Source organism: Glandiceps talaboti, chromosome 14 (assembly GCF_964340395.1).
Source record: "Glandiceps talaboti chromosome 14, keGlaTala1.1, whole genome shotgun sequence".
NCBI classification, from domain to species: domain Eukaryota; kingdom Metazoa; phylum Hemichordata; class Enteropneusta; family Spengelidae; genus Glandiceps; species Glandiceps talaboti.
Genome location: NC_135562.1, coordinates 5,180,421 through 5,195,075, shown reverse-complemented (window position 1 = coordinate 5,195,075; position 14,655 = coordinate 5,180,421). Strand labels below are relative to the sequence as shown.

The window sequence follows — 14,655 nt, the reverse complement described above, 5'->3', positions numbered from 1 at the left end:
TCTTCGTCATTTGTTCTGTTTAATGTTATATTTAAAGTTGCAATTGACTTTTTTGAAAATGTTTTGTAATAATTATAGGTACAATAATTTACTCGTAATATCACATACCATGAACAGTATTGCATCACCTGTGGGGAAACATATTTTGTATCTTTATACATGATAAACCAAATCAAATTGATTATTTGGGTCCGCACCCAAATATCAGCCTCCTCAATGGCGATCACGATTTCAACTGTCTCTGTACTGCTTATGGATATCGACTAATGATTAATATATGTGCAATGTCTAAAAATTGTATTTTCAAAAATTTCAGTGAATACATATAGTGTTGTTGTCCATGTTACAACTACTTTGAACAGTTTTCACACGGTGACAAATTCAAAACCGATCGGAGCATTCGCTTAAACTTGTCACTACACTACGTATGCATAATATTGACCACAAATTAACATATGCATATTCGGTGTAATTTGTATGCGTAATTGACCAATTTTTAGTGAATGTATCTTTTGTTATTAGATGAACAAAATATTCCAATTGTACATAGTGCTGGTTTACCCATAATGTCCTCATCAAGCCATTTATAAGTGAGGTTTGAAAGCACTCATTCACCAAACAACCATTGAATCATTCATCGCCCAATCAGACACATTGTTTATATATATATATATATATATATATATATATATATATATATATATATATATATATATATATATATATATATATATATATATCTATCTCCATTACGTAGTTTTCAGTAGAATAGCGAAAAGTTTAAAAACATGGAGACTGACAAAGAATTTGTAGATATCTGTTCACTACGAACGTCTGTGCTATTACTAGTATAATAACCGAGGCTACAATTGAACAGTCCTACCTTACACTTTGTATGCAGTACTAGTGTGCTTTGTGCCACCACATTTCCTGATTTCTGTGACATTGTTGAAATATAAGCGAGTCAGTATTTTTCTTACTGCTCTAGGCATATTCTATTATCAGAAGTACTTGTCACATAAACAAACTATCAGACAAAAGAAGGAAGTTCAAAGTTTAATTCGTACATTTCTACTGTAATGAATTACAACTTGGTGGCGTAGTTTAGATATCTGATTAAAATCCGATGGAGATGTCGGCTTTTGCTATTTTACCTTCGTTATTTTGCCTGAATTGACCATCGTGGTACATGTTTACGCTTTTTATCTTGATCGCAGGATAAAAAAGTAAACATGTACCAAGAAGGTCATTTCAGGCAAAATAACGAAGGTAAAATAGCAATGAACGATTAGCCGACATCTACATAGGATTTTAATCAGATTGGATACTGTATAAATTCGATAACGGGTACAAAACATATAAAGTTTAACGTTCTCTGTCCACAACGTACGCAAATTAGGTATTCAAAATTACACTTTCGCTTTTCCATATATGTTATTTTTGTTTCATAACTAGGGTATGCATTTAGCCATTCTTTAAATTGTAGAAAAAAAGTGTTTTTGTTGTCACGAGCTGCCCCTTCCTTGATATGTGTGTTGGAATTCCAGACGACAATACTGTAATGCCATTTTGGACAGCACAATGTCAACGCACTTTATGTTATGTGTGCTTCAAGTCATATATATCAGTTTTTGGTCACAGGGGCACGTATTCTTGCTTAGATTGCCGTTTTCTTAGGAAAATATCGTACGAATCCTGCTGCTACAAATGTATCAATCTCTATACTAGTAGAAATATTTCTTTTCTCCTTACAGGTAGGAATATATAGTCAAAAGGTTGTTATATTTAGTCTGTAGACCTGGAAAACAACAATCTATCTATGAAATATTACACGCCCCTATGGTTTTGGTTACGTTTCCTTAATCATAAAAAATATGCACATACTAAGAAGTTTGACATCAGATAAGACACATTTACCGACGCTGTACTCGTGTGAAATTTTACGTAGAATAAGCTGTCACTTATGTCAGGCTACCCCACTCCCACTCCACCCCCTCATACAAATAGTAAAGCAAACTAGCTGTCAGCGAGTCAGGCCAATGACCTGCTGGTTATTGAACCCTTGCCTATAAATGCACAATTAATGCTATTATAATTTATACTCTTTGATTATGTAACTGCGATTTGCAATGAAAGGGGAAAAAAAGGCTGTACAAAACTGAAAATAGAATATTGAATACAAGTGACGTAGTTCGTACGTCATACCCATGACATAACTTACAGCTGTTACGTACTGGTTTTAATAAAAATAGGAACCTGGGCATATACATGTGTAGATACTATTTTTTTTCAGTTATTATTCCAACAACATTCACAATATTCAAGGTTTCCTATGACTCTCCTTCCTTCCTATTCCACCTTTTGATAAATTTAGAGTTATGTTTTATCATGTCTACTACGAGTCCAGAGAGCTGAAAAATTGGTGAATTGCTAGATGATTCTAATTAGCATATTAAAATGATATGCCTTTGTTGAAGTGTTTCAAAATGAACCCATCTTTAGAAGGTTAGGACCCGGTGGTGGCAGTCCCAGACGAAGCGGGTACGCATGCTTGTTTCACGGAAAAGAGGGTGTTTTTTGTCGGCCAACTAGGTCCGCGGAATCGTAAAAAGGGGTACTCTTTCAGATCACCCTCCGAGAATAGGGGTAGGATGCCCCTTTTCTACTCTCTCTCGGAAGAATGGTGTCCTTGAAGGTAAAACCTCCCGGGTTTCGGAAATAAGGGGGTGTTTTTTGCAGTGATTTTCTCCCAGATTCCCTTAAAAAGGGGGTGTTTTTCATTGAAATTTTCCGGGAAAATGGGTACATTTGAAATTTCGCTAACAAGCATGGGTACCGACCCATCCAGAGACTGCCACCGCCGGGATTTAGGACCATTCGAATTACTACAACAATTTAACGTACGCGTGTTGTTGACGACAGTCGTGGCTGCTACACTGCAAACTCAGCAAATACAAATATAACTTGACTTTCTCTCAAACTAGAGCTGTGATTTCTTCCGCAACACTGCCAAATAACGAACCGGTGCGTCTTGGATGTGCGTGCCGTAAAAGAGGCTGTGGTTTACGACGATGAACTACAACAAAGCACTTAACACCTAAGCCTAATAAAATATCAAAGAATTCGTTAACCCTCTCTCTCCTCACCCCATTCCCCCCATACCCAACAACGTGACCATGGCAAAATGTCGCAGTCATTTCCCACCAGATAGTTACTAATCACCTAGTCCCTCCCCCAAATCCCCACGTCATCCACCAGGAGCAAAATCAGATATCCTTGATGTGTATGTAGGGATTCCCCCCTTGATCAATAACGCTTCTCATTAGAGTACTCGCTCATGTTTCCCTTGGTAACGGTTTCTATGGATGCAGGGTACTCTCAGAAGGTTTCTTCATAGTGAAGGGTCTATGATTGATCAGGACTCAACGAACACGTTTAGTATAAATAGCGCCATCAACGGTCATTTTGGAAAAAAGGTACAGCTCGCGCTAGACACTAAACATATTTGAATCGCCTTTTGTTGGAAACCTAGCAAAACACGTGGGGAGCTCATTTTATCTACTAATACTGACCTTTGACATGTTTAACATAAACAATGACAAAATATGTCCTGCAAGAATACTACTTCTCTCATTGATCCATCCATCACCAGTACTTTGTCAATCTAACCATCAATTCATTCAATTCCCTAGGCCTACAGTCACACTGTCCACTTGTTAATTATGGTAGTTGTCAATTTATTCATTAAAGACAATGGAAATATTTGCAATACACAGAAATATTGACTGAAATGAGATGATATCACCACATATATGACGATTGATAGTAGGACAGGTCGTCAACACAGATCACTGGGGTCAAATGCTAGGAGTCTGACTTACAGTACAACTCTTATCACCCAAGTAAAGCATTTTCCCTGCTTACCACAATTGTTTGTAGCAATTATATCAAGTGTAAAAGTATACTTTTACATTTGCTTTAATTATCAGCCCAGTATGTGGTGTCTCTAAATATAATCAAGCTGTTAACTCGATAACAATGTTACAGTACAAAGCACCAGTTAATCACAAAACTACCTGGAGAGTAAACAAACGTCTCTCTTAGAGCAAGAGATCACAGTTGTGGGACTCTCATTACACTGTAATCTGTTTGCTATTTTTGGGCTGACAACATTGTTTATAAATTGATTACAATTGTAAAGGCCACATGCTAGTCTTAAAATTAAGCCAGGGTTACTTTACACTTGATATGGATGCCATAAATGATTGTCGCAATTTTTTGCTCGATTTTTACTGAAAAGAGGTAGGAGTTTTCTTGAACAAAGTAACAGGAAGAGTCTGAACAGTTTATTTTCTGGGGCATATACTATGTTTAACAGAATTGATGCCAAATATACTTGGCTGGAATTGTAAAATGAATGAAATCATAAAAATGGATTATACAGACTCTTTATCTTTAAACAGAAACATTGACAAGTCATTCTAAAATTCAAAAAAATTTTACAATATGCATATTATTACATATGTACCAGAGATTACTTGCACCGGTGTGTGCACATACTAGTGGTATTATTACATATGTACCAGAAATAATCAGATTACTTACACTGGTGTGGGCACATAATAGTGGTATTTGCACTGCAGTGCAATACTGAAACAATACTGCAACATTATTGCATACCTGTATGCAAATAATATGCAAATGAGGACACAATCATTGTGATCACATAGTTTCATTTTTTCGGAAATTTGTTGTTTCGGATAAACATATCATATGTAATAATAACAGAATCCCATGCCACGTGAGTGCCAGTGGGGTACTCAGGGGTATTTGTAGTGTTTTCTTCTGTACTGCCACAGAGAGCACTCCAAGCACTCATACAAATATCCCGAGTACGCCACACTTGCATTCACGTTTCATGGGGTTCTTTCTTCTTTCTAGCTAAACCGAACTTTGATATTTTCTTCACAGAAGATGACATACCGAGGTTACTGTGCAGCTTTTAAGGCCTAAAAAAATAATTGTTTGGTTCCGGTTACCCGACCCCACCTAGTTTTTCACTACCAACCCTAGGCTTTTTTTTAAGTATTCAAGAAAAAAATAATAAAATCGCAAAAATTGGGAAGTCTCACGAGAAATAGTGCATGTGGCAACTTACATCAACTTAAAAAGACAATGTAAAACTATTCTTCCAATCTGTAATGGCTGTACATCTGATAGGAAGAAATAAATAATGCAGAGACCATTTGGAAAACAATGAAAAACCTGAACTAGAAACTCACTCAAATATATATAATAAAATAAAACAAAAAATTTAACTACCCCGGCTATTCTGAAATTGAGCGTAATCGGAACCACACAAATTTTTTATTAAGCCTAATAAGAAACTGTATGCAAGGAAGTCCATCATTGCTGATATGATGAGGGTTAAAATTTTGTCCTGAATGCCCATATTTGGCAGTATGACAAGCAGTCTACAAGACTGCCAAGGAAATAGACAAGAACCTAAAAAGTAACATTATTTCAAGTTGCTGAGAATGCCATCAGTTTTTGTTATCTTATACTGTGAACTTCAAAACTGCAGTACTACTACTAAACTAACTGACTCTGGCTCACACTTCCTGTTGAAAATCTGATTCCGAATGGCACCCCAAGTGGTATTTGCACTTCCAATATTGAATACATTATTGCATCCCCGCATGCAAATGATATGTAAATAAGTATGCAGGCTTCACTTGTACACAAAAGAGTGTGATCGGTGTGATTTTTACACAAATTTGGTTTTTCAGATAAACCATAGACCCTACACGAATAGGGTTTATGGATAAACATAGGTTATATGATATAGTAACAGAACCACATGCGAGTGCAAGTGTTGGTACTCTGGGGTATTTGCACCTGTGCTTGTGATGTCGTATGCTGTATATGATACCACAAGCACTCATGCAACTACCCCAATTATGCCACATGGGTTTCTGTCATATAATCACTTTGACAGTTTTCAAAAATACAAGAGATAGATTTAAATTTTATTATACAAAGTACTTTTAAGACAGCAGTACTTTAAGACCCATTTACATGGTACTGCATCCTGTCTTTTGATAGGCTAATCCTTATCATATCCAGTGATGTTGTATCCTATATTCTGATTGGCTACAAGTTTCTTTCTCATTTGCTGCTTTGTATCTCACCATGTCTCCTACATTCTGATTGGCTGCATTTCTTAATTCTCATTGGTTCTTATACTCTACATGAAATCATCAGAATCAGAACCATTATCTTTATTTGATGCCATATTTTCCGTTTTCATAAGCCCAGAATAACTCCTGAAAGAAAACAAATAATGTGTGTCTCATAGTATACATCCTTTTCTTTAAATATAAATTGAAAACATATCCTGCTTAGCATAAATTTGTTGATACTATGTGATAAAATAATTTTCTTCCTTTTATCTTCTCAATCTCAGTAAATGGCTTCCTTCACTTCCCCCTATTAGGCTCGCGTGCCCGTAAGATCATATGTTTTCAAAAGTGAGTCAATCTGATACAAATATGACAAATTTACCTCAATTCAGCTTCTTCTCGTCTTCTTTTTGCTTCCTCTTTCTCTTTTTGTCTGACGTCTTTCTCTTTTTTCCTCTGTACAGCTCGTTCTTCTCGATCTCTTTGTTCACGTTCAGCCTGGAGGTCTGGAAACCGTTCCTCTTTCGTCTTGTTGAGCCTATTTATTATTTCATTTATTCTCTTATCAACTGTTATAGTTCGTACCTGAAACAGTCATGAATGGCAATATAGCAAACAAAACTTAGAAGTCCTGATTGTTGGAATAAAGAGTCGAGAAATTTTTTTGCTAGAAAATTACATAAACTATATATGATAAGGATGTTATAAATGACGATTATTTCATCTCAGGCATGAAATATTAGATTGTCTACATATTTTGCATAGACTTAATTAATGTCTGCTGTGGACTATCTGTTTGTGTCAATTGTTATGATGTCACTTATTATTGACAAGAACTTGGAATTGAGAACCAAATCATATACATGTCCAGTGTGCCCTCTAGTGATAGCCAAAGTTTGTTGTTGTGAGTCAAAATGATAAGAACTGGCATTTCTTGTGAGTCACCACATAGTAAGAGATAGGAGAACACCAAATTTTGGTGCATCACTAGAAATTGTGTTTGTCAGTGGTGTGTCAAATTGGCTTAGAGGGCACACTGTGCATGTGATAGCTGTAAACCCACATTTCGGGTCATACTAGGCTTCTCTATCTGAATCCTATAATGCCAATTGAAGTCAATTGAGTTTCCATAAAATAATTGGACAAGGTAATTTTTCCAGCTTATGATAAAATAATCGTTTGTATTGTGAAACCAAGCTGATGAATCTCTTTGGAGGATGTACGATAAAATTATTTCCCATCCATTTTGACGGAAATGCAAGAAAAAACCAGTCTGAGAGAGATTTTAGAGTTTCAATAGGGAACTTGCAAACCCGCCATGTTTGAATGTTGCATCATGGGAAATATGATAATAAATACTAATCAATTAGCATTGTAAACAATATTGTTACATTGCTCATAACCACAAATAATCAATTCATAGTTACCCTGACCATTGTAGGAGGTTTACTTTATCAGTAGCTCCAGATTTGTTATTACGATGAACACAGAGAATCACATACTAGTAGTCCTTTGCGTCTGAGCATGCTCAGTTTGGATTGCAAGTTCCCTATTAGGTGGCACAATGTTTAACATCTCAAGCAATGTTTTTTGTTACAAATTACACAGTCAAACAAAAATACAGAAACTGACAGCATACAAGCATATAAAATGATACATTTTATATCACTATAAATACAAGTCAACAGCACTGTCGGATGAGACAAAGGAAGATTCAAACACAAAACTGGTTAAAGATAAAATACAACATGTAATAATAATAATAATGTTAATGTTGGGTTCTTATATAGCGCTTTTCCCACTCCATGCTCAAAGCGCTTTACAATTATTACCCCTGGCAGCGACAGGGCTCGAACCTGCAACCTGTAGATTCCAAGCCAGTCACGCTAACCATTCACCCATCATGACTCCACACATGCGTCCTGTCAGTGTCTGTATTTTGCTTTATGTAATTTTAAAACAAAAATTGTTGTGTGAGATGTTCAAAACACTGTGCTGCCTAAGTGAAACTCTATAGTCACTCTGGTGTTATAGTATTGAAGGTGAATTTACCATGAATTTACATGGGGTAGGAAGCCATTGAGGCTATTAAGGACTCTTACTGTTCTGACGTGGTTATCAATATACGCCATAGCCCTTTCTGGTGAACTGTTCCAAATGTCTACGACACATTGACTGAAAAAAATATTTACGTTTATCCAATCTGGATATGTCCTTAAATAATTTCAAACTGTGTCCTCTTGTTGTCGAAGTAGATACTTTAAAAAACAGAACTGGATCGTACTTGAAAGCGACATAAAACAAGAAAGAGAACAGACTTTAAACTCAGTATCATCGTTACACTAACCTCTCGATTTTTGAAAAAGCCAACCTGTCCCACGTCCATTTCTTGTGTTTTCTTTAGGTTTAGAAATGGAGTGTAAACAACTGCAATATTGTTCAGTTTATTTCCTGAAATCAAAAATGACAAAATATTAATATGAGTGCAGGTTCTGAATCTTCCTGCAGTGAAATACTCTCAAAATTAAATTGAAATTTACGTTTAAATTCTACGCTGCATTGAATCCCATGGAAAATACTTCTACCATGACCTTTTGTGAATATTTATTGTAATGAAAGAAAATAAAACAGACAAAATAGGCAATAATTGCATTATTCCAACAAAATAAGAAAAAAGAAGACTTTTCTTTGATTTTGAGGAAGGGTTTATCAGTGTGGAAAATGGGTCAAAACAATAGTTCATCTAACAATCGGCGCACAGATAAACACAATATATTCAATAGAGTGACAAGTACTAAATAACTCATCTACACATATATACCTTGAATACTGTTAGCTTTGACTAACTGGCCACAGTCCTGAAAGACAACACTGAGTACATAATTTACCTTAGCTTTGTCTAACTGACCACAGTCCTCTTAGACAGCACTGGGTACATAATTTACCTTGAATACTGTTAGCTTTGACTAACTGACCACAGTCCTCTTAGACAGCACTGGGTACATAATTTACCTTGAATACTGTTAGCTTTGTCTAACTGACCACAGTCCTCTTAGACAGCACTGGGTACATAATTTACCTTGAATACTGTTAGCTTTGACTAACTGACCACAGTCCTCTTAGACAGCACTGGGTACATAATTTACCTTGAATACTGTTAGCTTTGACTAACTGACCACAGTCATGTTAAACAGCACTGGGTACATAATTTACCTTGAATACTGTTAGCTTTAACTAACTGACCACAGTCATGTTAGACAGCACTGGGTACATAATTTACCTTGAATACTGTTAGCTTTGACTAACTGAGCACAGTCCTGTAAAACATCAGTGGGTACATCATCTAAGGTCTCCCCTGGCTGCAGCCTTAGGTACACATGGGCTGAAGATAATTTATCCACGTGAAACCTTCAAAGGAATAACAAAATGGAGTCATTTTTATTGCAATTAATATTAACTAGTACTGTAATAAGGGATGATCACCCAATGTTAAACAAGCTCAATAAACAAACTTCATTCATTTAGGCCAAAACCCTCCTCTTAGCTCCCCCTGTAATGAACATTCACAAGTGCAACATCGACATGTTTATATATATAACCATGGTGAAAATTGTAGCACTCGCACCACTATGATCGATGCAATGTAAAAACATAGTAAACACTGTGACATTAAAATACATTAACAGAAACCCAACTATATCAACATCTCATTAGTAAGTACAGAACCATGGTATCGTAGAAGGCGTGAAAGTTTTCTAAATTTGGTTAGAAGTTCGAAAATGAAGTTCAGCATTTACATTGACACCTGTGACCAGAACCCTCCTCCTCATAACAAACAAAGTTCATTTATTAAACTTGAGTGACATAGAGCAATCATCTGTAAGTAAGAATACAATGCAAAGAGTTCAAGACTGATATAAGACGTACCATACATCTTCTGGGAAACCCCAGCGTAGAAGATCTTCATCTGGAAAGAAGAAGATACAAATTAATTAAACTCGACATGTCCATTATTTATCCACTATCTTTATCAGTCAAATAAAGCTTTCAAGATGGCCACAGCATCTTGTGTTTGGAATCTGTTCCTAACGATGAAAAATAACTCAAAGTGACTGTTATTCCTAAGCTAACCTAAATTTTCAACAAGTAAATCTGCATTTTTGACAGCATAACTTTAAATTTTCACAAAAACTAATATTTTCACACTAATATTTCACGCTCCTTTCAACAACACAATTCTATTTTTGTGAAAACAGAACTGACAATGAATTTTAATAGTGTACATGCATAAACTGAAACAAAACTTGATATCAGTGAACATGTAACTACTAATGGGTGCACAAAAGACTAAGTTAAGATGACCATATATTAGAGAGGTTTAGATGTGCATAGTTACGTGTGTTCTATACGTGTAGCGTCATAGTCATGTGATTCGAAGCAACCAAGGCATTCTGTATCAGATGATGCTGTGTCAAAATGAGAGTTTACACGTAACTGTAAATACATGTTTTTGTCATTTTTCTTCTATTAAATGTCATATTTTTATATCAAAGTTCAGAAGCACAACTTTAAACAAATTGTTTGTTTTTTAGTTTAGTAGTTGCAGGAAAAATGGCAAAAATACTGACAATTTTAGAAAACAAAGTCGTGTGTTTGGCCTTCTGGACGGAAGATGTCAATTCACGCGTTCACACTCTTATGTTTTTCATGTAAACGCATAACTAAACACTTTTTTGTACGTACGCGTCATTACGTGTATGCCTGTATGATAATACTCCCCTAGGTGTACACCTTCTAACATGTATCTAAACCTCTCTATTATGCTAATTTGAACACTGATAGCTACATATATGTAGCAACCTATCTATCTACACCTACTTATGATACCTACATGCATTTTGTAATTATGCACTTGCCTAATTACTCACATAAATACATGTATATATGCTCATACATACATACATGCATGCATGCATACATACATACATACATACATACATACATACATACATACATACATACATACATACATACATACATACATACATACCACATACATACATACATACATACATACATACATACATACATACATACATACATACATACATACACACATGCATACATACATACATACATACATACATACATACATACATACATACATACATACATACATACATGGGATGATACATACATACATACATACATACATACATACATACATACACACACACACATACACATACATACATACATACATACATACATACATACATACATACATACATACATACATACAGACAGACAGACAGACAGACAGACAGACAGACATACAGACAGACATACAGACAGACAGACAGACATATCAAACAACATAATGGCAAGACATATGGACACATGAATGAATGAATGAATGAATGAATGAATGAATTAAGTAATTAGTTAATTAAATAAATAATGAGTTACTTTCATGTTTATCAGCTCCCATGTAGATTGAATAGGATGGGTTTATAACTGTAAAAGAAGAAAGCATAGAAATTAATGATCAGAACTGTTAATTCTTTGATAAACATATAAAAGTTTCCTCCAGCATAATTATGAGGGTGTAAGTATATCTCTAGACTCTGTTACCCAGACTTGCTGTTGAGGACTCCACCCCAACTGTTATGTGAGGGTGGAGCCCTCAATGGCAAGAGTCTGGGTAACTGAGACTAACATATATGTTGCATCAAAGGTCAATAAAAGTTGGTGCGAAAAATCACAGGTCAGATGATGGGTACATTCTATGCTTTGTTGTGGATTTCCATCATATGGGCGTGCATCTACCATCTATACTCACTTCTTTTGTATGCAATGTTACAAATAACAAATGGGCTTTAATTTCTACTTGCCTACTATACACTCTATGGCCCATCTAAATGTGCATGCTCCATGTGAGCGGTAATTAAACTTGGTAATTAATGGCTGTCAAGACAGCTATCATTTCAGCGGTTCAGAGTATTTATAGACATTTTCAACAGAATGTGAACATATTCGAGTACTTACATTGTTGAATTATAGCATTCATACAAGAGGTGAAATTTGCACGGAAAATCAATATATTATATATTACAAATACAAATATATGACGGATCTTTGGATCCGAATGTGAATGCGAATCAAAAAAATATCCAGTCTGACCTGGCCTTGCCTGTACCTGCGTTTTGTACCAACCGGAGATTACATTCATTATTCCTACGTACCACAGGTACTCGAATCAATGTGTAGAAAAAGAAATATGTGTAAATAAGTCTTATTTACATACATATTTTTTTCTCCACATTGATTCGATCGAGTGCCTGTGCTACGTACGTACCTCCATGGCTCTGGCAATATGCGATCCGAGATACGTACTTACATGTACTGCACTACAGTCTGTATCGCATAAGATTAGTCGTGCTTGCAGATGGAGTAAATCGGGACTCAATCCTGATAATGTCAATTTCCTTCTTCGGGGCAATGTCAAAATCGAGTCCCGCACTCCGCCGTCTAGCACTAGTAGTAGCAGGACTATAAAAGCCCCAGAGAGACTAAATGTGACTGACGTTGTCACACCACACATGATGTTCTTTCAGCACGTACGTACTGTTGTAATGTTACTTACCATTACTCGTAAAGTAAAAAACCATTTTAAAAAGTTGAATTAGAACTCCTTTCACGCAATAGTCATCAAACGTTAAATATTCTTTATCATAATTTAATCTGTGTAACTAGTGACGGTTATTCACGTGTGTACAGACACTGCCATGCTTTCTGCTTCCTGTCTGTTGAACCTATTTTGATAGTGCAACATTTACAACATGTGCATTCGACAAATGCTCATCGTTCATTCCGTTTATTTAAATGTGCTTTCGTTTTATCAGTTTTGAGCAATTTTGTCAATGATCAAAGTTAGCCTAATATATTCGCAACATCATAGGTCATTTTTCTTCTCCTTGTAAAATTTATTAAGCTCTGTGCTTCTTATTTTGATCGAATCTGCAGCTGTAAATCTATACATCCGCGTTTCGTAAGACAGAAATGTAAAAAAAAGTGTCATGATACAGAACAGTACCTGCTTCATTCAAAGGTTTTCAACGGGAGAAAAACGTGTCTACGTTGCTCCAATATCGTAACAGAAGATTGCGAGAACACGGACAAGATGTACTGTTTACAGTGGTTGTTGCCAGTACTCCTGATCCCCAAGCCGTTGGTGAGTCCAGCGTTGCTTCACAACCATGGGATGTTCATGGCCTTGTATCTCGCCAGCTTTTTTCTCGAAAGAAAACCATGTACTATTTGCAGCGCAGTGTTCGTCGCTGCTGTGTTTTTACTCTGCTATAGTTGTATGGGAAATTGCCTTTTCTTTGATTGTGAAGAAACGTGTAAAGAAAACGTGTAATTTTCACGTGCGGCTTTAAATAATGGATGAGTCATCGGAATATAACTATCTTATCTATTGCCGTTGAAAGTTGAAAATCCCGATGGTTTTCATCATCATCTCACGTGCATCAAAACAATTTTCAAGACCTGGAAAATTCGAATATGGATGAAGTTTTTCGACGTGATATTGAATCAAAGTACAGTAAAACTGCCGGAATGATGAATCACTATGAAAAAATTACCAGGTGAAAGTGAAACAATGATGATTGCGACGTTTCCGTTGGTGAACGCAACAGGATCATATACAACTACATTATGTCGTTGATGACAGGGTTGTACATGTAACCATAGAAGTCCTCACTGTCTACGATGACACTTACTGCCACGATTACATTTGATTTGACTGATATCAGTGTGCATCAGATGATTTCATTGTATTTTCAATCACAATGTTCAACTTTTTTTACCTAACTTCCAAGAAGATACATCGAAATAAGGAAAGAATTGTATAGAAATTATTGCAGTCTTGTCAATGATGTACCATGCAAAGTATAAGAGCAAGTTTGTGCGAGATAACAATTTGACTTCATTTCTCAGCTTTTTTGACACTGAATTTAAGAAGGGAGAGAAATTGTATCTACAGTTGCTTTTCAGAAAGACCAGACTATCAAATATATGTCACATTGTGATACATCTTTCTCCATGGATAGACATGCCTTTGGAATTAGCAATAACAAAAAACACACAAAAAAATTGAACCTTATTTTGTTATTATACATGTTATGTTCTTCTTTCATATTTTTCAGTATATCTTTTTTGATGTTATTTTGATTATTTCGATTTAAGTCGTTCTTCAAAAAGTACAGTGTGAAACTTGTACAATGTTCGTCCCGATTGGTTTGAAAAATAAGGCAAAACTGATATATGTTACATGCATTGATATTGATTGTGATAGGAGTAGTTGACTTGTATATTTGAAATCCAATTATTGTGACTCATCTGAAGGCTTCACATTATTGACATCCAATCATTGTGACCCATCTGAAGGCTTGAAATTGAACAATCGACA

The 14,655-nt window shown here is 35.6% G+C and overlaps 1 protein-coding gene across 2 annotated transcripts; it reads right to left on the bottom strand.

The window, feature by feature from the left end:
• Positions 1 to 3,777: 3,777 nt before the first annotated feature.
• On the bottom strand, positions 3,778 to 13,535 carry LOC144445515 (coiled-coil domain-containing protein 25-like). Of its 2 annotated transcripts, none has more exons than XM_078135102.1 (7): positions 13,279 to 13,535; positions 11,652 to 11,699; positions 10,110 to 10,149; positions 9,463 to 9,590; positions 8,530 to 8,633; positions 6,565 to 6,767; positions 3,778 to 6,326 (listed from the first exon to the last, which is right to left on the bottom strand). In XM_078135102.1, the coding sequence occupies exons 2-7, from the start codon at positions 11,671 to 11,673 to the stop codon at positions 6,248 to 6,250; spliced, it is 576 nt and encodes a 191-aa protein (XP_077991228.1). In that variant the 5' UTR covers positions 11,674 to 11,699; positions 13,279 to 13,535; the 3' UTR covers positions 3,778 to 6,247. The 2 variants fall into 2 exon arrangements, with proteins under 2 accessions (XP_077991228.1, XP_077991226.1); XM_078135100.1 differs by lacking the exon at positions 13,279 to 13,535 and adding an exon at positions 12,829 to 12,975.
• Positions 13,536 to 14,655: the final 1,120 nt, after the last annotated feature.

What these genes read in the sequence shown, in the direction of transcription:
- LOC144445515 (XM_078135100.1), bottom strand. Translation starts at nt 12,853, where the DNA reads ATGGTTTTTTACTTTACGAGTAATG. An exon ending in GCTTTTTCAAAAATCGAGAG is followed by an intron (nt 6,768 to 8,529) that starts GTTAGTGTAACG and finishes TGACTGTTTCAG; the next exon opens with GTACGAACTATAACAGTTGA. An exon ending in CGAGAAGAAGCTGAATTGAG is followed by an intron (nt 6,327 to 6,564) that starts GTAAATTTGTCA and finishes GTTTTCTTTCAG; the next exon opens with GAGTTATTCTGGGCTTATGA.